This window comes from Heteronotia binoei, chromosome 9 (assembly GCF_032191835.1).
Source record: "Heteronotia binoei isolate CCM8104 ecotype False Entrance Well chromosome 9, APGP_CSIRO_Hbin_v1, whole genome shotgun sequence".
Lineage (NCBI taxonomy): Eukaryota > Metazoa > Chordata > Lepidosauria > Squamata > Gekkonidae > Heteronotia > Heteronotia binoei.
Genome location: NC_083231.1, coordinates 95,331,148 through 95,353,697, shown reverse-complemented (window position 1 = coordinate 95,353,697; position 22,550 = coordinate 95,331,148). Strand labels below are relative to the sequence as shown.

Below are 22,550 nucleotides of genomic sequence, written 5' to 3'. Positions count from 1 at the left end.
CGCACCGGCCCTGCACAACCCTAGTATTTCTTGGTAGTTCCCCATCCAAATACTAGCCAGGGATGACCTTGCTTAGCCTCTGTGATCTAATAAGATGGGCAAGCCTGGGGTATCCAGATCAGGGCCAAGCCTACTACATATTAGAAGAATAAAAACAAAATTGACTGAGCACCTATAACTTCAACAACATTGGTTCAAGCAAAGTCACTGTGGGTGACGGGGGTTCCCTGATCAAGGTGCCAGAATTAAAAAGACCTTTCCTTCAGTGCTCACCCACTTTATATGAACAGGTGGGCACAAGAGCAATACAACCAGTATCATAACTCCAGATAACAAAATACAAATGTTATTATTAATATTTATCTCAATGTACTGTTTATCCAAACTTTCTATATATGTGAATAGTATATCTTACAAAGTTACACCAAAAAGGCAGTGTGTTCATAAGCCTAAGAGTCTGTATATCAATATAAACCATGAATCCCACCGAAAGGGGAAAAAATCCCAATGTCCAGTAAAATTCAGTCTTCACTTCTTAGGGTACCAAGACTTGCTCCAAAGAGTATCCCAAACAGGAAGTCGACTGAGAACTTGTTTTGTACTACACTTCTTCCCAACAGGACCTCTGCAAAGATCTGATATCAATCTCTAGTTCCCATTTCATGTTGCAATATTCATCTCTGCAAGAATTTGTAAATCAGTATATAGTTTCCAATTTTTCATTCATTAATCAGTATTCATCAGCTCTAGTCAACAGCAAAGAAAGAGCCCCATGGGATTTAAAAGTCCTGGCTGAACAGGTGGGCAAGCAGAGACTTGGAAGCAATATTAACAGTTAGGCTTTATAGGACTTCACATCAACTCAGTCAAGAAAATAATTTTACCCAAAGCTCCACTATAACAGTACCCTTGCAAAAAAACAAAAACAAACTGAAGGACATTTTCAAAGAGAAATTCAAAAGGTACTTCAACTAAGAGTGTTGTCTCTATGAAAAAAATATACAACAAAAGCCTTCTACAATTAAGGCAAATTATTAAGCTCTCTGTCTCTGAGATGTACCAGATAAAAAGTTTGTGGTATATCATTCAGTCATTTGAAGTTGGTTTACATCCTGTGATTTCTTATAAATGCAAATTTAAGACCTTTTTCTCCCTGGAGACTTTTTACCACAGACTTGCTTTAAAGGGAAGTAAATAAATGAACAATTTAACAAAAACAAAGAACAGTTGGAAGGCTTCATTGATCTGGCATTCAGTATGCAGAGGTGTGTTAGGATTTATTATGAGAACTTTTGGAACAACAGGCAAAGCAAAAGGAGTTGAGTCATTTAAGAATATGTAATACAAAAAGGGAGGGGTGATCCTTCGTTAATGGTTATGCCACAAAGTACACTGTTGTTTTATATACACTTCTGTGAAACCTTGGTGAATCAACTAAATGCACAAGAATATATGCAGAAAACTCTTTTTGTGTGTGGGGGATGGAGGGAGAGGTGCAACGCATGGGTATTTACAGTATGTTGCTAAGTAATGTTTGGAAGTTTCCAATTGTGCTTTGTGTGAAAGGTAAGATGGAAGGTGATAGTAGGGGGTGGAGAATAGCAATAAGTCAAGTTTACGCCTGTAAAACACAGAGTTTTCTTGGTACACCTACATGCAGCAATTTATGTACAATTGACTCGTGGCTGGATGCTCTTGAAGTTGTGTATCTCTTGGATTTTCCTTTCTGAGCAAAAAAATCTAGAAGACTTACAATACTGTAATATTCAATGATGTGAGAAACACACACATGAACAAATACGAAACTGTCTTATACTGAATTGAACCATTAGTTCATCAAGGTCAGTATTGCCTACTATGCCTGGAAGCAGCTCTCCAGGGTCTCAAGCAGAGGTCTTTCACATCACCTACTGTCTGAGCCTTTTTAACTGGAGATGCCAGGGATTGAACCTGGGATTTTCTTTATGCAAAACAGAAGCTGTTTTAACTGTGCCACAGCATCTCCCTGACCACCTCCCTGGATCTAGTCTGCGATGCAACAAGTAAAGTTAAAGATATACCTCTATTTAGGATAGTACCATTAGCCATCCACTTTGCTGGAGACCCTCTACCCAAACTCTGCTAAATGCTAATGCCATGAGCTAGATTTGGATGATACAGAGGTAGCCCAGGCCCCTACAGGAAATGAAAAGCAAGGACACAACATAATGTGTCTGCAGGGCCAATTCCAGGTTTCACAGAGCTTTTGTCCTTGCCCCCTCTCTTCCTCTCTTCATGCCTGTATACTCTGCCTCCAAGTACTCATTGCATGAGTTCAGTCGCCCACAGTCCCTTGCCCCAATGATGCTGAGCAGTATGCAGCCAGGAGTGCCACACTGTGGCTACAGATATGCCACCACCATACGCAACCTGCACAACTTTCCCCAGCAGCACTGGGCAAGTGTATACAGCTGACAATACGGGTAGCAGAGGGCTCATATGTGGATAGGGGGACAGGTGCACTAATGGATGGCAAAGCAGGTACATGGGTGCAGAGTCAGTGACAGTGGGCCCTGCTAGAAGCCATGGGCTGCAGCAGCTGCCCCACCTCAGGGTATGTGAATGCCAGCCCTCCATGTCTGCCACCAGGCAACCCTGCCGTACCTCTGAATACTAAACCATGAAAGCATAATATTCAAATCAGGTGTATATGTATACGGATACATATCCACCTAAATCCAGGAATCAGCTGCGCAATCTTTGTGTGCATATGTTTCAACAGAACACTGAGATCTCTCTTGAATATTTGGAGGTGGGGAGCATGTGCCCACTGCCCAATGCAGGGAAGATAATTATCTCTGCATCACCCAACCTGGATCTGAGGCAGAGATTACACTTATACTGTGCATGTTATTTCACCATGGTCCAGAAGTTAAAAAAAAAAAATTGACGGCACCCTAAATGAGAGAAGATGGCATGCTGGGAAGAATATAGGCAGAGACTCACAAAACCCACAGCTCCAGAGCTGCATACATTTACAGCAGTTCTGGAGATCCTTTTCACTAATCCTATATTGATTTGTAAACAAACAATCTCTTTGGCATCTTTGGTTAATGTACTAGGAACAATTTTAAAGCCAGTGCTTGTGACTTACAAGCATTAAAAAAGACCCCAAAACCCCACACCATGATCTTACAAATAACCCACAAATGGGATGTTTAATATATAGATAATAAATTATTATCTATAATATAATACAATTACCTATTATTATCTATTATAACCCCAACCATATTAACGAATATTTGACAGAAATAATATTGGTCTCTCTCATTTTTTTTGAATGCAATGAAACAGAGCTGCATGCAGCATCTGTCCAAAACTTTATTCCCCTTTAGAAGGACATGAAAATGTGATTATTTCCTTAAACAAAACAACACATACAATTATTGGTTCCCCCTCCCCACAGACTGCTAGAACCTAGGAAAGAAACTGAAGAAATTCAAAACATGGTTTTTACGAGATTCACTGATAATCCATGTCATTTAACATTTCAACCGATCAGCAATTTTTTTTAATCCTTTGCTTCATGAAAACTGACTGAAGTGATCAGCTGTTGGCAGGTAAACTCCACTTCTTCAGCGACACATTTTGTAACCAAAAAACCCCCCTGCACTGTACATTTAATTTTCTAAACATATTCTAAGACTGTTCAGTTCCATTGTTCTTAAAGGAATAATTAAGCAGTCATATGTAAAGCTGTTTGTGTATGTGAACATGTACAAGTTCTGTGTCTGGAGGAGGGAAGAGCTCTGGCATAGTTAACAGTGCCATCTAGGGTTGCAAACCTCCAGGTGGTGCCTAAAGATCTCTCTATATTACAATTGAAATCAGTTCCCCTGGAAAAAATGGCTGCTTTGGAGGGTGAATTCCACGGGAGGGTGAATTCCTCGCCTCCCCAGCTTCCCCCCTGCAAAATCTCCACATATTACCCTACCCAGAACTGGCAACCCTATAAGCAGAACAATTCCCTTCAAAGCCTATTGAAGTTAATGGGCTCAGAAGGGTGTAACTCTGCTTAGGATGGCACAGCACATTTGTCAGAAATCACATAGAAAGTAGTTTGCTGAATTGTTGCTTGACCTACAAGCCTGCATTGTGAGTGGTTACCTATACAATTTATTAAACTCTTATTTCCTCAAACTACAAGTATAAAAAAGGTGTTGCATAAGAACATAAGAGAAGCCATGTTAGATCAGGCCAATGGCCTATCCAGTCCAACACTCTGTGTCATACAGTGGCAAAAAATTTTGTGTATATATATATACACACACACAGGCTTGTGTATATATATATATACACACACACACACACACTGTGGCTAATAGCCACTGATGGACCTCTGCTCCATATTTTTATCTAACCCCCTCTTGCGTAGTGTTTTATGACAGCTAGACATTTTAGAAGAACTGGATTCTGAAAATGAACATTCTGTTGTATTGTTAATTTTACTTTTCTGCCTCACAAAAGCTAAGACAGTAGCCAAAACCCAAATTACCCTTATGAATGGAATGATTTTAAAAATATATCTCGCCTACCATGTATATTTTATATAACGTTGCCAACTACGGGTTCGGAAGTTCCTGGATATTTGGGGGTGGAGCCTGGGGAATGCAAGGTCTGGGGATGGGAGGAACCTCAACAAGGATATGATGTCAGGGTGTTCAGCCTTTGAAGCTGGCATTCTCTACAAGGGAACCGATCCCTGTCATCTGGAGATCCGTTATAATTCTGGGAGATCTTCAGGCTCCAAATTTAAATGTAAGACAATGAAATACATGCATAGAACAAGCATTTCTATAGTTCTGTATCCACAAGGCAGTAATGGTGATAAGATCACTGCTGTCACCCACTGAAAAGGCAACTCAAAGGACAAGTGTCAGTAGAAAGAGGCACAAAACTCTTGTTAAAAGAATAATTATAGAGAAGGGGCACTTGGTTGTGTTATAATGAAAATTATATAAGTATTCCACACAGAGCAAAGTTATATAGCAAGATGAAAATCTGGGCTAATGTTCCTGACATAATTTTAGCAAATTGGATTCATTATGCAGACCCTAGTTTCTGAATAATGAAATATTGCTTTGTCCTTAGGGTTTAAATAATTACCTTTTTCCACCAGACATCTATGAAGACAGATAAGGCATGAATAAGTACTGAAAAAGTTCAGTGTCATAAAACAGACTGATGTATTTTAAAGGCAGTCTCTTTTTTTAACCAATCTGAACTACAAATCTGTCGAAGAGGAAGGCGCCTTTCAGGAACCCAGCATAGCCATAGAGTCTCATGACTGCATACCAGTTGCACAATGAAGTGGTGGAAGTGAGCAAAATAATTGGCTCTCCTATGTTTCCCATCACAAAATCAACATTTGACCCTCTTTTATTTCCCGCAGATGCTTTACAAGTAAAATGGCTTACACTGTGCACTGATCCAGCCTACGGAAACATCAGCATTTGCAGTTTCCTAATGTTTGGGTGATGAAGCCCACTTTTCCTTATGTAGTATCCAGTACATAATTATTTTATGCTTTTGCAATCTTCAGTCACTTTTAGCTGTCTTCTCACTAGAGAAGCAAGGCAGTGCAGAGCAACATGTTCAGCACTAAGACTCAGATCCAAAATGCCCAAATATCCTCAAAAAATACCAACATTTCCTCTGCCCTGAGCCCTTTCTGGGATAGGGAGGAATATAAATAGTCTAAATAAGCACTGCTGCTGCTACTTGACCCCACAGCAGCATTTGCCACAGTTGATTATGACCTGATGGCCCACCATCTTGCCAACACAAGGACAGCCCTGAAATGACTGGTTTCCTCTTCATGATCAGAAACAGAGAGTGGCACTTGGGGAGAGGGTGTCTTTGTGCTACCCCTTGACATGTGGCATCCCTCAGAGAGCAATCCTCTCCCTGATGTTATTTAACATCTATATGCACCCTCATGCTCAATTAATCTAGTGGTTTTGGCTGGGTTGTTACCAGTATGCCGATGACACCCAACTATATTTGTTGATGGATCCTGAATGTCTCACTTTCAATAGATGCCCAGGTCACAAATACTGCCAGATCAGCCTTTTACCATCTGTGGCAAGTCAGGAAGCTGGTTCTCTATCTCTCCTCTTGCAAACTGGCAACATGGATTCATACAATGGTCAACTACCAGATTGGATTAATGCAATTCACTCTATGCAGGGCTACCTTTGAACCTGATCCAGAAAACTTCAGTTGGTGCAAAATGCAGTGGTTCGCCTCCTATATGGGATGCCTGTGTGAGCACCGATACAGCCAGTGCTTTGCCAACTGCATTGATTGCCAATTGTGGGCTGGATTAGGTTCAAGGTTATGGTACTAACTTTTAAGGCCCTATGTGGTCACAGAGCAACATAGACTGTCTCTTCTAATATGTTCCCTGAAGAGCTTTACGCTTGGCTGAATAACATTTACTGGCAATTCCTGGGCCAAGGGATCTGACCCAGCCTCAACCAGAGCCAGAGCATTTTTGGCTCCGGCCCCAACCTGGTGAAACATGCTCCCAGTTGAGATCAGGGCCCGTAAAGTTGTGGATCTTATTACAATCCCACAGGGGCTATAAAATGGAGATGTTCTGCCAGCCCTTTGGTTGAGGCGATGGGTGCCTCACCACATCTGACCTCCCCAGCTCTAACCAGCCACTCCCTTATTCATCCAACCATGCAGATTATGATACCAACTTGTATTATTGACTATAGTGAAATTTCAAGCAGAATTTAGAGGCTAGAAAATGGTTTGCAACAAATGAAATCCAACAAATTTCAAAAGAAGCAAGGATAGCTGCAGTGGGACTAGGCAAATTGCTTGTGTTGGCTGTAATCCTAAACAGTCTCAATTAGGGATCGGCATGAATCTAAAAAAAAAAACCTAGTTCAGTTTGTGGTTTGTGATGGCCTCCAAACTGAGCCCCAAACCAAACTCAGCCAAAAAAAACCCTCACTAGAACTGAGCCAGTTTGGAAAGTCCAGTTCTCCCTTTCTTCCAGCCACAGAGAAGGGGGGGTCACCCAGGAAGGGTTAAATGAGTGGCAGTCATTTAACCTGTCAATTTTGCTTCACTCTGCTTTGAAGCGAGGGAAGCAAAACTGATGGGTTTAATGGCTCACAGTCATTTAAACCTAACAGCTCAGCTGTGAACCCTGCAACACTCAGCTGTTAGGTTTAAATGGCCCCAATCAACTGAACTGGACAAATGTCTGATGAATGTTCAAAGAAGGCACCTTCCCTGAACATTGGTTTGGAGGCTCTAAACTGACCCAAGTTTGTTTTAAATTTTGGCTTGTGAGGGGGTTTGAGCCCAACCCTAGTATCAATAGAGAATGACTCATTGGGAATTCTGAATAAATTTATTTAGGAAAGCATTACATATTATCTACATTTTTAAATTTTATTTAAAATTGTATGATAAAGGAATATAAAACAAAACTTTTAGAAAGATGTTAAGCTTCTTTAACAAAACATTAAAACTCTGATTATAAATGCTTGTATTTAAAGTTGTCACATTGAGATGAAGCATCTGCAGAGCTAGAAGGTCATCAAAGAAGTAAGTAAGAACGAATCTGACACTTCCCTGCTTACATTTGTTTCCATTTTCAACTCATTTCCTCCCCTACATGTTCAACATATTAATTGCAAAATGTTCCAAATTAAGTCGTTGCTTAGATAAAAATTTGCATCCCAGAGGCTTAATGTTGTTTCCTTGAGATTGCCTGTTCAACAATATTATGATAGAATGAGCTCAAGAGAGGTCTGATCTTGAGACTGGGCTCCATGGAGCACTTGCAATAAATCACTTACTACATTAGTGTTCTTTTTGAGTCCTTGAAAGCAGTTAGTCCTGAACTATGCCTCCGTCTGAGAGTACATTGAAGGTACTAGGGAAAAAAGGCCTGCCTGTCTCTTTTATTTCTCACATTTGATCCTTGACTTGGCCTTTAAAAGCTCACACTGTTTCATCACTGAAAGCTCAGTCTTAAGGAAAGAACTGGCTAATGAAAATGACAGGCAATGCAGCTGCTGTTTTATCACCATGGATGTCAAGAACAGTGCCTGCTAAACTTGAACATCTCCACTGGGTGGCTAAGAAGTGCATACTAAACAAGACAGTAAAACATTCAAAACTGAGTGTATGGATAAAGTTTACCCTGCAAACCCTAAGTTCTCACAAAGACCAGTATGCAAAACTACATTTTACTTTAGAAGTCAATTTGGGTTCAGTAACAATGAACACTTCCCAACCAGTTTATTTGCATATAGGAAGGGGTTGCAATGTTACATAGCATTCAAACAATCCTAAGAACACTTTTCTGGGAATAAACTGTATTGAGTAGACTTGAATGGGATTCAAAGTAAACCTATTTAGGATTGCACTGCAAAGGTGTTCTTTACTCTTAAACTGAGTGAAAATGCTTACCTGCGGCCTAATCTATCTATGTTTGCATCTTTATAAGAACTGGGGTCTGTCTAAGAAAGAACCCAGCTACAGCCATAGCAAACAAAAACTATTTCACTGGGCTTGAGAAAAATACATTTTTGAGTTGCTCTATGTATGGCAAGCAAAAATTAAGAGAGAGGAGAGGCACTTTTAAAAAGGAATTAAAATCTATTTCTGCCAAAGTGTTAGGTTTGCCATCCTCTTAGGGTTGCCAATCCCCAGTTGGGGGCAGGGGGATCCCCCAGTTTGGAGGCCTTCTCCCCACTTCAGGGTCACCAGAAAGTGGAGGGGGTTGGGAAATGTCTGCCGGGCACTCCATTATACTCTATGGAGATCGATTCTCATAGGGTATAATGGAGAGTCAATCTGTGGGTATCTGGGGCACTTGGGGCTGTTTCTTGAGGTAGAGGCATCAAATTTTTAGCATAGCATCTGGGGTCTCTCCTCAAAACACCCCCCCCCCGCCAAATTTCAGAAAAATTGGAGCCCCAAAAGAAGGTGCCCCATCCTTCATTATTTCCAAATGGAGGGAAGGCATTTAAAAGGTGTGCAGTCACTTTAAATGTGATTGCCAAAACACCCTTTGGAGTTCAATTGTGCTTGTCACATCCTTGCTCCTGGCTCCACCCCCAGGTATTTCTTGAGTCAGACCTGGCACTCCTACACAGCACTGATAAAGTGATACAATTCCACAAGTTAGATGTAATGTAGGCCATGAGGGCCTACATTACATCTAACTTGATTTATATATATATAAATCAAGTTGTAGAGTATTTGTCTTTTATACCACAGTATGTTGCAGATTGGTTTGAGCTCTGCAAGGGAAAAGGATGGATAATAGATAAAATACCTGATGACCAAAACAATCTTTGTTTTGATGAACAAAACATTTGAAAATTTCTGATATCATTGCTGCAATTCAAATTTACTTTTTTCTTCTGCTGACGGAGAAAAATCAATTGTCTGCCTTTGGGTTTTAGTGCTTCTGTCAAGACATTTCTAACCCCCACCCTAAAGTAAATATTAAGAAAATCATTAAATAAAATGAAATATTTTAACGTTTAATGTTTCCCATTGCAGAGGCTGACTGTCTCATTCTAAGGAAGAACAAATCAAATTATGACTCACAAGCACCATATAATCAGGTACACATTAAAAACATAAAGAAACATGAATGTTCATTGTCCAGCTGATTAAATCTAATTATTTTGCAGCTAAGAATAAGGCTATAATAAGCAAGCAAAATCATCAGACAACAATCTGTACTTCACAGCTATCTTGGGGAGGGGGGGGGGCGTGAGGTGTACTGTTGCAGTCCAGCATTAGTGGTTACTGTTTTACACTATCAGAGACAGGCTGCCAGGGATGCCACCAATAAGCAGCATTTTACATACCATCATTTTCAAAATAGTTTGCTTGAGTTTGCAGTTCACTTGAGGAAAAACACAGTGGGCAGCTTTGATCACGTTGTATGACTTACCAGCATAATAAAATGGAAGGAGGGGTGTGTCAGATTCCGCACCAAATTATTAATCTTGTTTAATCTATCAAGTATTCATGAGCTCAGTCTGGGAGGAAAAAAATATGTCACTAACTGGTTTGCAGGGAAACCCTACTCAGCACTTCTTCTACTAATACAAATAGTTACATCTGACATATCAAACAGAACTGGCTCACTGATGCATCAAGATAATTAAGTCCTTGTTTCTCCAACCTCTCTCTTCCTTTTTTTGCAACAGGATGCATTTAGGTGCTTAATTAAAAAGAGTATCCCCAGAAGGTTAGCATATTCACATATTATATTTCACTTTTTCCGCACCAAGCATTTTCAAACTGCTGCTGTGGCTCATACAGTGAGTTAGGGTAAATATCCGCACATATGGCTCCTTTTATTCCCCTCTTTTGGAATTATCACTTTAATTTAATTATAGGCTCTTCTGGTTTGGGTTTTTTAAAAAACATTTAACAATACAATCCCCCCACACAAACACATGGAACAAATGAAACCAAATCAGTGTAATATGTATAACCTTTGGCCTCCGCTTTTAAGCCCACCTTTTTCACCATCATCCTCAGCCTATAAATCTGTCATTACTGTGTGTGTCACCAAAGCACCTGAATGATGCACTATAAAAAAGAGCAGTCACAGTATGCAATGCCCAGTGGAAAGTTTCCAAATGCATGATGAAATGCACAAAACAGAAAAGTTCAGTAAGTACCAGCAAGCTAAATACTCAGATGGTATATCAAAGCAAAAGGAAGTTCTCAATATTCATGAGTAGGGTTTTGTTTGTAGCAGGAACTTCTTTGCATATTAGGCCATACACCCCCTGATGTAACCAATCCTTCTGGAGCTTGTAGTAAGCCCTGTACTAAGAGCCCTGTAAGCTCTTGGAGGATTGGCTACATCAGGGGTGTGTGGCCTAATATGCAGAGGAGTTCCTGCTTCAAAAAAAGCCCTGTTCATGGGTATGAGTGTTTGTTTGTTCCTGATGTTTGGTATTACGCTTGTAGTTAATCCAAATTCAGCTAGTGTTTTCTTGGTTCATTATGGATAATAATCAGCAGTGCCATCATCTGGGCTGGCCGGCACAAGTCTCCCAATAGGAGTAGCCTTTAACGGTTGCCAAATCCCCATTACCGCAAGGCTTGGAGTGAGACCTGGTGATGCCATAGGGGCAGGGGGGAAGGTAACAATACTGAATCATGGCATAAATGGTAGTACTTCTATGCAAGTCTAAGAATTGTACTACGTACTATCTGTGAATGTGAGTATTCATAATTATATGGCTTTGAAGAGTTTATTTAATGCACAAAAAATGTTCAAGCTCAGCATGGCAATTAACCATAATTAATGCTAGATATAAAATGTAGTTAGTTAGGGGCAGTTCAGTGCCTACTAGGGATGTGCATTTGGTTCGGCCGAACCGTATATACAGCCGAATCAACACTGATTCAGCTGTATACGGAATTGGCCGTAGCCGATTCCCATTGCCGCCTATTATGCGGCAGCCGAATACGGCTCGCCGTATACTGCTGAATAGCTATTCGGAAGTATACGGCTGTCAATGGAAAAGGCGGGAAAGTAGCTTCTGCAGCCTCAGTGGGGCTGCTTGCCTACTTTCCCGCCTTTAGTGGCCTCTTCCCGCCTCTTCCATAGCCTCCCTGGGATCGGGGAGGGGGAAGAGGAGCCCCAGCAGCCAATCCAAAGCATGCATTTTCAAAATGCATTGCAAATGCATGCTTTGCAGGGCTGTTGTGTAGCTGATGGCCCAGCCATCAGCTACATTGTTGTTATTTTGATCTTTTGCTTACTTGGGTATCCAAGTAAGCACTGTTGTCTGGCCAATCAGAGAGCAGTGCTATTTTTTTGAAATTGCTCTCTGTAGGGCCAGAGAACCTTTTTAAGGAGTCTTCCTGGCTGGACTCCTCCATTGCTGTGTTGGTGTATGTGGGTTGGTGTGAGAGAGATTGTGCTGCTGCTGGCTGGCCCTTGGCTTCAGCTGCTGCCTGCTGCTCTCTCACTCAGCCTTACCAGACTTCCCTGGACTCAGAGAAGACAAGATAAGACAGTTTTGGGGTTCTTGTTTTAGTTTTTGTTGGTAAAAGGACTAGAGTCCCTTTACTTGTCCAGATTTGGGTGGGTGAGTACTGGGTGGGTAGCCTATTTGGGGTTGGGGTTAGGTTCTGCTGGGGGTGGGGGCCTGGGGTGGGTGGGGGTTGCTAATTTGCCCATATCTTAATTTAGTGAGAGGACTTTTAAAAGTGCAGTGTCCTTTTACTTCTCCTGATTTGGGTGGCTTGGATTTCTTGGGGTTAGGGTGAAGGGTTTTTTTTGGGGGGGGGGGAAGTTCCTGTATTGTTAAAAGTTGAGTTTTTTACTGTTTCAGTGTTTGATTTGTTGCTGCTGTGTTGTGTTGCTGCTGTGTTACTTTTCTCTTCAGGTTATTGGGGGGGTGGTGGTGCTGTTTGGCCTAATTTTCATTGTTTAAAAGGCCACTTTTGTTCCCCTTTTCCTGGTTCTGGTTTTAGAGGTGGGGGTGTTGTTGACTGATTTGGCCTGAGTTTTCTTATTGGTGAAAGGCCACTTTTTAAAAACTTGAGTTGCTTTGCTTGGCCTTTTTTTCCTGTTGTCACTTTTCCTGGTTTGGGGGTGGGGGTGTTGTTGACTGATTTGGCCTAAGTTTTCTTATTGGTGAAAGGCCACTTTTTAAACACTTGAGCTGCTTTGCCTTTTGTGATTCTGCTGGTTTTGTTTTGGTTTTTTTAAAATACCTCTGGTTGGTGTGGGGGTTGGCGAGGGTGTGTGTGGGCTGTGTGGGCTGGGTCACTTTCTTGTTTTTATAGAGTAGATTGTGTGTTCTGTGGCAGGGAAGCTGGCACCTGGGTGAGAGACCCAGAGCCAGCAGGCTTGTTGTGGTTGGCCAGCTCTCCCCGTGTTGTTTGGGGCAGGGCTGGAGAGCTGGCATCTGTAGATTGTGTGTTCTGTGGCAGGGAAGCTGGCACCTGGGTGAGACACCCAGAACCAGCAGGCTTGTTGTGGTTGGCCAGCTCTCCCCGTGTTGTTTGGGGCAGGGCTGGAGAGCTGGCATCTGTAGATTGTGTGTTCTGTGGCAGGGAAGCTGGCACCTGGGTGAGAGACCCAGAACCAGCAGGTTTGTTGTGGTTGGCCAGCTCTCCCCATGTTGTTTGGGGCAGGGCTGGAGAGCTGGCATCTGGGTTTGCTGCAGCCAGGTCTGCCTCAAACCCCCTGCCCCCCAGTAGCCTCTAATTATGCCCTATGTTGCCATTGATGTCAATGGCCCATAGGGTATAATGATGGAATAGGGGCACCCTCTTTGGGTGCCCCTGGAATGGGATCCCCTGGCCCAATCTTTTTGGGACTTGGGGGGGTTGGAGGGGAGAGTCCCCTGCAGGTCCCCTGCAAATTTGGGGGCTCTCCCTCAAACCCTCTCCCCTCCAGGCGGCTTCAAATATACCCTATTTGCCATTGATTTCAATGGCCCATAAGGTATGATAGGGCCGTATATTCGGAAATAGCTGTGCATCTACCATATATGCGGCTATTCCGAATACAGTATTCAGTAGTATACGGGGATTCCGATTTTTTTTCCCCATATACTTCCGAATCCGTGTAATACCGAATTTTTTTTTTTGCACATCCCTAGTGGCTACCACTGCCTATTTACATCTCTAGCAATGATATACTGAAAGGTACATTAGGATAGAAAATTGTGCTGACTCGGTTTCAACTTGCTGCCACTGTGCCTATGTCAAAGAACAGGCAATCAAAGAAGCCTTGGATGGGTAATAGCAGACACATGTGTGTGCAGATACCCTATCCAGGCCTTTTTGTTAGAATGGAGGCACAACATATGTTCAGAGGAGCTAAGGATTTCCTATGGCAATCTCCACCAACAATCTCCTTGTAGTGATTTTTGCAAATGTTTGAGGACTACTATATTTTAATATCTTCTTTTACTTTTCTCAACTCCTTTATCTGCCATATCAGCATGCAATAGCTTGAAATTCTGTGTGTGCACCCAAAACAGAAATGTAGGGACCTGAAACCACTTTAAGAAAAAGTTCACACAATATGCAAGGCATGGCTGTTTAGGGAGATGCTCCCACATGTCAGCCATCCAAAGCACCTTGGCTCCTCTTTCAGCCTCCTGCAAAGTGTCATGTAAAGCTTTCCTGTGGTGCTTCCAGTTCTAAAGAATGGCCTTCTTAGAAACAAAGAAACACTAGCAAAGGCTACACTCCTAAACTACTGCAGTGACCAATGAAAGCGCCCACAATCTTAAAGATGATTTGATTTTTTTTAACTTAAATTCATCAATTGGCAGAACAAAAAAGCTAGTGGGAAAAGGAAAAATGGCTTTCCCATTCTGCTGTGAGATGGGCCACAGTGAGAATTTCTCTAATGCCTCTGGTCAAGTAGTAGATATTTCTTCAATAGCCATGATATAGCTACCTGACACTGTCACCTGAGGGTGCAATCCTACATGCAGTTAGAACAGTTTAAGCCAATTTATTTCAGTATCCTTTAAATATACTATATGTGTGCAGGATTGAACCTTTGTTCAATCTATAAGCAAAATATTAGCTGACTTTTTTTTTATTTTTGACATTATGAAAGGATTTTTTGTTGGAAATTATAATTTTAGTTTTTATGAACATTACTTTAAATTGCTAAAAGTCACCTGGACTTTACACTGAGCAGGCTATAAACACTAAAGAAATAACAGGAAGTTTATCTAAAAGACTGCATTGTTTACTTTTTACTCAGGATAGTTAAGCTTCATGAAAGTTAACAACCTAGGGACTTGAAGTTCTGGCTCACCTCTGACAAATTTCCCCCAGGAAATATAGGAGATCCTGACCCCTGGACAAAAAAAATTACATATGCACACATTCTGAAGTATTAAAATAATAACTAGTAGCACAATAGAAAGTTATAATTCTCTTCCTGGTTAATAATAAAGGTGCCTTTCAGTGCTTTATTCTGAGTGGTTTATTCTTGTGCTTAGTGGCACATCTCTCTTGAGATGGGGCTAAAAAAAAAATCCATCAATTACTCAATTAGTAATGTTATTTTCCAAGAGGTAGTGGAAAGAGAAGGAGAAAGGACTCCAGAAATGCCCAAGGCATCTATGACCTACTTCAAAAGCTCAAGAGAAGAAACAGGGCAAAATCCTGGATAATTATGAAACCACGTTATTAGAAGCAAATAAAATTGAAACCATTCCAGGACGGTTTTCTTTAAAAAAAAAGACAAAAGAAAGAAAGACTCTGTTACTTACTAAATACCAGGAAACCAGAAGACATTTTCATTTAGAATATTTATTTGATTGAGTTTGGATTCCACAAAAGCTAAAACAGATTTGAAATCTGAATCCTCTGGATGTGTATGTCTACTATTTTATATAAGAACAACAAAAAAGAGCCATAGGATCAAGGCTCAGCATTAACCATGAGCTTTAGATTTATTTATTTTTTTAAGTAAAACACCAAATCCCAGGACTATCAACACTCACAGGAGGGAGGAGAGGATATTGATCAAAGTGGGGCAGGTCTTTCCCCCTAATTTGCAGCATCCACATACAGACAGGTGTTTCAGCCAAGGCACTCAGGGGCGGTCCGCACAGACCCTACTATAGATGGAATGATCAATGCGTGGTGTGATAATCAAGTGCATAGAAAGGGTATCATAGCTGTGATAGACATTAGAATAACTGAGAGTATGAAGAAAAAGCCTTCACCAATTCTATCTAGCAACTATGAGTGCTTAATAAGACCATCATATCGTTCACAAAATAAAACTTAAAAGTTCAACATACAGGCCACAAAGTGTTAACTTTTTTTCTAACCATCCCAGGCTCATACCCTCATACCACAATCTGTGCTCAATGTTTATCATTTACATACATGAGAAGTACAGACGAAAATAAACTGGAAATAAATGCACCATCATCCCTAGCAGAAATCACCAGTATCTGTTCTTTCTTTGTGTAACTGTGTTTGTTCCTATACATTTATTAGGTAAGTATCACATTTCCAGAGCATGTTATAGTTCCTCCAGATGTGGCAAGCTTGATTCCTATTGCTCTCTCATCCATTACATAGTGCAAGCTAAGTTCAAAATGCCCATGTGCGGTTCATGATCTTTATATTATTGCAACAAGCAAAACAAAGAAATACCATGTATAATTCAGAAATGGAGTAAAGTTTCACAAAAGATTAGTATCGGTGTCCTTCTTCTAAAGAGGTTCATCTCTACCAAGAGAACTGACTGCCGCCATTGTCTCTGATTAGAGTCACAGAAGTACCTACAACTTTCTACTGGCTTCCATTCCAGAAGATTCTTAGGCAATCACAACTGTAGCTGTGGCCATTTCAATGTAAAAAACCCAGGGACTGCACTGTTTATAAAGAGCATTAACATTATTATTAACACACCATAAACCAAATGTGAACTGCTAATCCAAACCCCCCCAAAAAAACACCTGGGTTTTTTTTGTTAAGAAAACTGTAATCAGGGCCAGAATTGTTACAAAGTTATTACAGTATCTGATATTTTCCAAGCTTTTAAACTGAGTTCCCTTTGTAATAAACTTACTCCACCCTCCAAGCTTACTCTCCAGACCCACTGCAGCAATCTCTTCAGTATGCCATCATACACAATATTTGCATGCAAACACATGTGTAAAACTTACTGCTATGTGCATAACTAAAATAAGGCTTCTCAGACTCCCTCTTAAAAACAGCAAACAGAAGAAGAAGGCAGGGCTGGGGAGGAGCAGCTACTGTAGACAAGCACCCCTATGTTCCACAACTGCCATGAGTACCATAGTAGTTTGGGCAGCTATTGCATCAAATCTCTACAAGTGGGAATAAGGTGTCTCTGACTCTAATATTGCAAGATCTTCTCCCACCACAGAACTTCACAAGCCTCAAGGCATCTGGTGTTCCCTAGTGAAATAGTATGAAGCAATCTACCAAACAGCAAATTCCAGAGAGGGCGCCATTTTCATGTCTTCAGTTTCTCTCAGTCATTGGAAAAAAGGAGTTATAAGCCAAAACATAGTAATTTTTGGATTTTTTTCTTCAGATAGAAGACTGGCACCTTCTTCTGGCCTCATTCTTTCTTGGCCAATATAAGAGAGAGGGAATGACTAGGAAAGAGTTTCTCTGTATAACATGGACATACACAACATACAAAATTTGTGGTATTATCAACCATCTCTAAACCAGCAACTCTTCAGATACCTTATTATCAACCCAGATCTCTAGGAATGTTTTTGAACTCTTAGCAGTTTTTTTGAAAACTTAGTATAGCGCTTGTAAAAGTTCCTTAAAAGTTCATCACAAATTGTTCAAGTGCTAAATTCAAGATTTTGGGATCTCCCAAAGAAGCTACCCAAAGTGGGTCCCAGAAACTGAAAGAGGCAGTTTGTGCAAATGCATAATTATTTCATGTTGCCTCTTGCAAAACAAGAACAGTGATGAGTTGGGGAAGGAGGTCCACTGCTGGCCATGGGGTGTTATTTCTTAGGTGTGCGTAGAATAAATGTGAATTCCTGGGTGCACTCACTTGTCTTTTTCTTTCTTTCCACGGAAACCATGTAAATAAGTTTCTCGCCTGATTATCGTTGTTATGCAGCATAAACACATAAGTGGAACTTCTTTCTGTCATTCATTATCAGGCTTACTTATACACAGCGAGGAAAGTTCAAGGAGGCTGCTGCCAAACTCCACTTACAAAGGAAATATTTCCTAATGCAGAAAGCAAGTACACAGTACAGACTCAACTGCTTTTGAGGTAAGACTGTAGCAAAACATTCACCAAGGGACACAGAGACATGGGTGGACATAAAGATAATTCAGAAAGGGATATTTTACAGTTGTCTGCAGGCTACAATAAGAACAGAGAGATTTATTCTGAGCGGGGGGGGGGGGGGGAAGAGCTCGTAATATATATTTAAACAGGAACTGCATTACTCTGTACATACAAACAAATTCCTTTGGGCGGACCATGTTTTAGGCAAGCAAGAAGAGGGGAAGGCGATAGCAGTTCAAGAAAGCTCTGTTCCTGCTGAGTAATGCAAAAAGGAGAATGAGGAGGATCAACTCTCAAACATATCAGTCTGTCCAAGCTGGCTAATAAAACAAAAGAGATCTCGCAAGCCAGCTAGTTGTCCCATTCATGGTGCTGTGCCTGATCTCCCCACCTTGCCCGCACTAATCAGATTATCTTCCCATTTGCCTGTCATTCTTGAGCCTGCTTTGTTTGACCAATTAACCCCTATATTTATTTCAGATGTTGCAAGACAAAAAAGCAAGTTCACCAGATCAGTAGCCTAACATGAGCTGGTTCATTACCAATTTCCTTCATTTAACAGAAGTTCAGAAAAATCTCTCTTTATATCTCCAATCAGCCAGATGTTGTTCGGCAAACGGGCAAAACATATTTTCTTCCCCAAATTGAACCCTAAAAGCCATCCTCCTGCTGGTGTATGTTGGTATTATTTAATTCCTCCCCCAAAATCTGTCTCATTACAAGCTTTGACAGAAGTTTAATGTCATTCCGCTCCTGGTTTTCAACACAGCAGTCAAAATAAAGCGAGAAGGGACTCAACAATCCATTCAGATGCTGTTCTGAACTTACAAAATCTGCAAAGCATCATTTATCCTGGGAATACTGACATAAAAAAACTGGCAAGTACTGTACCTTGGGTCAATGACTTCAAATGAAATACATCAAACACTGAAGTCAGTTTTGTCACAGTGGTTTAAGCAAGGGATAACTGGCATACTGTAACCACTCTGGATCAAGTGGATGCTGGATAGCATTTATCTACATGAAGGCACTTGGGACTGGGCAACAGTTCTGAAAGTCAGGCTGACCTCAAGACATGCTGGAGTGCAAAGAAGAAAATCCAAATGGCATCTTTTTCTGCTAGTTAATGTGCTGTTCAATTCACCGGGAAATTCCCTTGCATAAGCTCCACTGAAATGAACAGAACCTGTTCAAGAGTACTACTGCATTCTTGCCTAGCCCCTTCATTTCAAGGTTTGCACGCAGAACAACTTCCCCACCACACTGTGCCCCACAGATCAGCTCTCTTCCCCACTCAGTCAAATGACTGCCCAAATCTGTGTAGGCAGCCACCTCTATCTGTCTCTTGTTTTGAGCCATTTGTGACATACGCAAAACGACAATGTGGCTTTCTTACTATAGGGTTGGTACACCTTACAAATACCGTGAACAGTGGGAAACAGTAGACCTTCCCCTTTACAAAAGCAGGGGAAACAGTGGGAAATAGTAGACCTTCCCCTTTGCAAAAAAACAGGGGAACGCATCAGCTTGTCTCGCTGCTTGGACTCCGTGGCCATCTCAGCCTCTCGGCAGTCAAGTCATAGTGAACTCAAGTACTTTGGGAGAAAACAACTTTGTCCTTTTAGGGGGCGGAGGGAAAGAGCAGGGGTGCGAGCTACTGTTAGGGGGGAAGAGTCCGGGTTATGATTCCCAAAGTGTGGGTCTGAGGAACGTGCTTAAGAAAGGGGAAGGGTATCATCCCTGAAGCCACACACGGCGTGCAAAAACTGCATAGCAACACAAGCGGAGGCAGAGGCGAGGACAGGGAGACGGGGAGCAGCAGGCCGTGCCCAGAGCTTTCCCCTCTGCTCCTGCTGCCCCAGGTGGCTGCCCGACTCCAAGGGGAGAACCTGTCCCCGCCCCGGATCTCCAGTCCCCCGAAGGACTGGCCCAGCCACCAGGGGGCCTCTTTCCCTCCCCCCGCCTCGCCCTTCGGGTCCTGGAGGGAAGGCAGGCAGGCGCTCAAGCTCCGCGGGCTGCTCCCATTTCAAAGCGCTCCGAGCAGCCCGAGCCTGAGCGCTTTCACCCAGGGACTGCTCGCAAGGGGCTTTTCCCATCTCACACCGCAAAATCTAACCGCGAATGGCATTAAAGCAGACTCGGCGGTGTGTGTGAAAGGCAGCGCCCCCCGCTTCTCCGCGACTCGGCCGGCAGCGAGACACCTCCGCGGAGAGAGCGCGGCTCAGGGGGATCCCTTCGAAGAGCTGGGGGGACCCCTCTCCCCTCGCCTGGGAGCGCCGGGGACGGGAGGTGGGCTGCGTCGGGAAAGAAATCACCCTGTGGGAAGTTTCTCGAGCTGGGAGGCACGAAGGAGGAGTGCGGAGCAACGCCGGGAAGGCAGGACTCGCACCCTCACCCGCACCGCAAGCCCCCGGCTGGGTCAGGAGCAGCAGCCGTCCCCGGTCCACTCCAGGCCACTGCTGCCCCCCCCCCGCCCGCCCGCCCCACTCGCGAGGTCAGCCCCGCCGAACTCCGCCAGCGGCTCCCCGGGAAGCCCGCAAGAGGAGCCAGCTCGCCCGGGAACCCAGGGAAGGCGCCGAGGTCGAAAAGCAACCAGCAGCTACACCAAAGCGAGGGTCCGCTTTCCCTTCGCAAGACACACCTCGCGACCTAGAGAGAGCCCCGCTCCGGGTTAGTCGGAAGAGGCAGGAAACATGTGGTTGCCCTTGGCACGGAGGGAGAGAGAGAGAGAGAGAGAGAGAGAGAGAGAGATAGAGAGATAGAGAGATAGAGAGATAGAGAGAGAGAGAGAGAGAGAGAGAGAGAGAGAGAGAGAGAGAGATAGAGAGATAGAGAGATAGAGAGATAGATAGATAGATAGATAGATAGATAGATAGATAGATAGATAGATAGATAGATAGATAGATAGATAGATAGATAGATAGATAGCGGCAGAGGGCTGGAGGCGCCTGCTGCGTGGTGGCCCCGGGTGCCGGGCGGGCTGCCTTACCTTGGGCGGCGGTGCCGGGGCTGCTGGCGCTCAGGATGGCCAAGGCGGGCAGCACGACCATTTGCAGTAAGTATCCCAGTCCCAGTCCGTAGCGGGCAGCGGCGGCGTCCAGCCCTTTGCCCATGGCTGCTGCCGGTGGTGCTGGGCGGGCGACCGGGGCAGGAGAAGGCAGCAGCCCCCCGCCGGCGTCCCGGTCCGCCTGCCCCCTCCCCTCCCCTCCCGCCCCGCCGCCGCCGCCGCCCGAGTCCCGCGAGCCTCGACTTCGGGGCGGCCGCAGGAGCAGCAGCACTTGTGCGAGGAAAGTGGCCCGAGGAGAGGAGAGGAGAGGCGCAGCCCCGCAGCCGCGAGGGGAGGGGAGGAGGGCGGGACGAAGGCGGAGGTGGGCTGCCTGCCTGCCTGCTCAGCCGCCCTTGGCCGGGAGACCCCGCGCGGGCTCCTCCTCCTCCTCCAGAGGCAGGACCAGGCGCCGAGCCCAAAGCGCGCGCGGGGGGAGGCAGCAGGTCCAGGCGGCGGCTGTCAGGCGGAGAGGACTGGTCATTTCATAGCCTGCCCCAGAAGAAGTCGGAGGGAGCCGGAGGAGGGCGGGCGCGGAAGAAGCAGCCGCAGGCGCCGCCGCCTCAGCAGCATCCTCCCTCGCTCCCCTCACTCGGGCGGGAAGGACTCGAGTGGCGGCGCCACAGCCACGCCGAGGCACACGCCCCTCCGCGCGCGCGCACCGCCTGGGAGGCAGCGAGAGACTCCCCGCCGCGCGCCTTGCCCCTCTCGCTCCCTCCCATCACCACCCCGAACGCTGCACGCTGGCGAAGCCCGGGCTAAGGCACCGCGCTCCGGCCAATGGAGCGCCGCAGTTCCCAGGCAACACCCGCAAAACCCGAGCTGGACTCCCGGCCCGGACTGCCCCTCCGGCTCCCGCAACGCTGGACGAGGGCTTGGGCGTCGTCAGCCGCCCCACAGCCGGAGCTGCAGCAGCCAGGCTGGCTTCCGAGTGCACCGCCGGAGTCAGGGCGACCGGCCGGCTCGCCGTCTCCCAAGCGAGAGGGAGCAGCCGCGTCTTCCGTGCCCTGAAAAGCCGGGCGGGACTCGGGCGGCGGGGAGATGGTCTGTGCACGGGGACTGGGCGTACTAAAGCGGGCTGTGCTCGTGGGTTTGGGTTACTTAGTGGCCAGGGTGTGATCGTTACGAGCTGCAAAATGGGAGCGAGAAGGAAGGAGAGATTTACACACAAGCAGCCGGGGTTTCCCTAGGCAATCCTGCTTAGAAGAGCAGCCAGCATTCTCGAGCCGTGCAAGAAGGCTGCGATCAAAGCCATCGGGAATGGCAGCTCCCAGCTAAGGCAAGAGTTATATCGCAGCACATTCTATAGCTCCTCCCTAAAACCACACTGGTTCAGTTCAAGGATTCGTGTTTGGGAGCTTGGCTGCTCCACGGTTTAAGCCCAGGCTTCTCCAAAAGCAAAGCTGCCTTTTAAAGGAAGGGCGCATTATAGCCGGATCTGGGCAGATGATCCGGGAAGCTAAGCAAGGTCGGTACTTCGAATAGAGACCATCGAAGAAAACTCTGTAGCCGCCCAAGGTAACCCCTCCACTTCTTACTTGCCTTGAAAAACCCCTCGTTGGGGTCACCATAAATTGGCCGTGACTTGATGGCACTTTGCACACTCTTGCCTTGAAAACCTTGCAGGGTTGTTGCCATAAGTCAGCTATGGCTCGATGGCAC

General features: G+C 44.4%; 1 protein-coding gene across 2 annotated transcripts in view; it reads right to left on the bottom strand.

The window, feature by feature from the left end:
• Positions 1-20,972, bottom strand: part of UNC5C (unc-5 netrin receptor C) — a 493,308-nt gene extending 472,336 nt beyond the window's left edge. For both annotated transcript variants that reach the window (XM_060247042.1, XM_060247043.1), the window contains exon 1: positions 20,835-20,972. In XM_060247042.1, the coding sequence (XP_060103025.1) occupies positions 20,835-20,958 (124 nt within the window). In that variant the 5' untranslated portion in view covers positions 20,959-20,972. The remainder of the gene's footprint in view (positions 1-20,834) is intronic.
• Between the last annotated feature and the right edge of the window lie 1,578 nt (positions 20,973-22,550).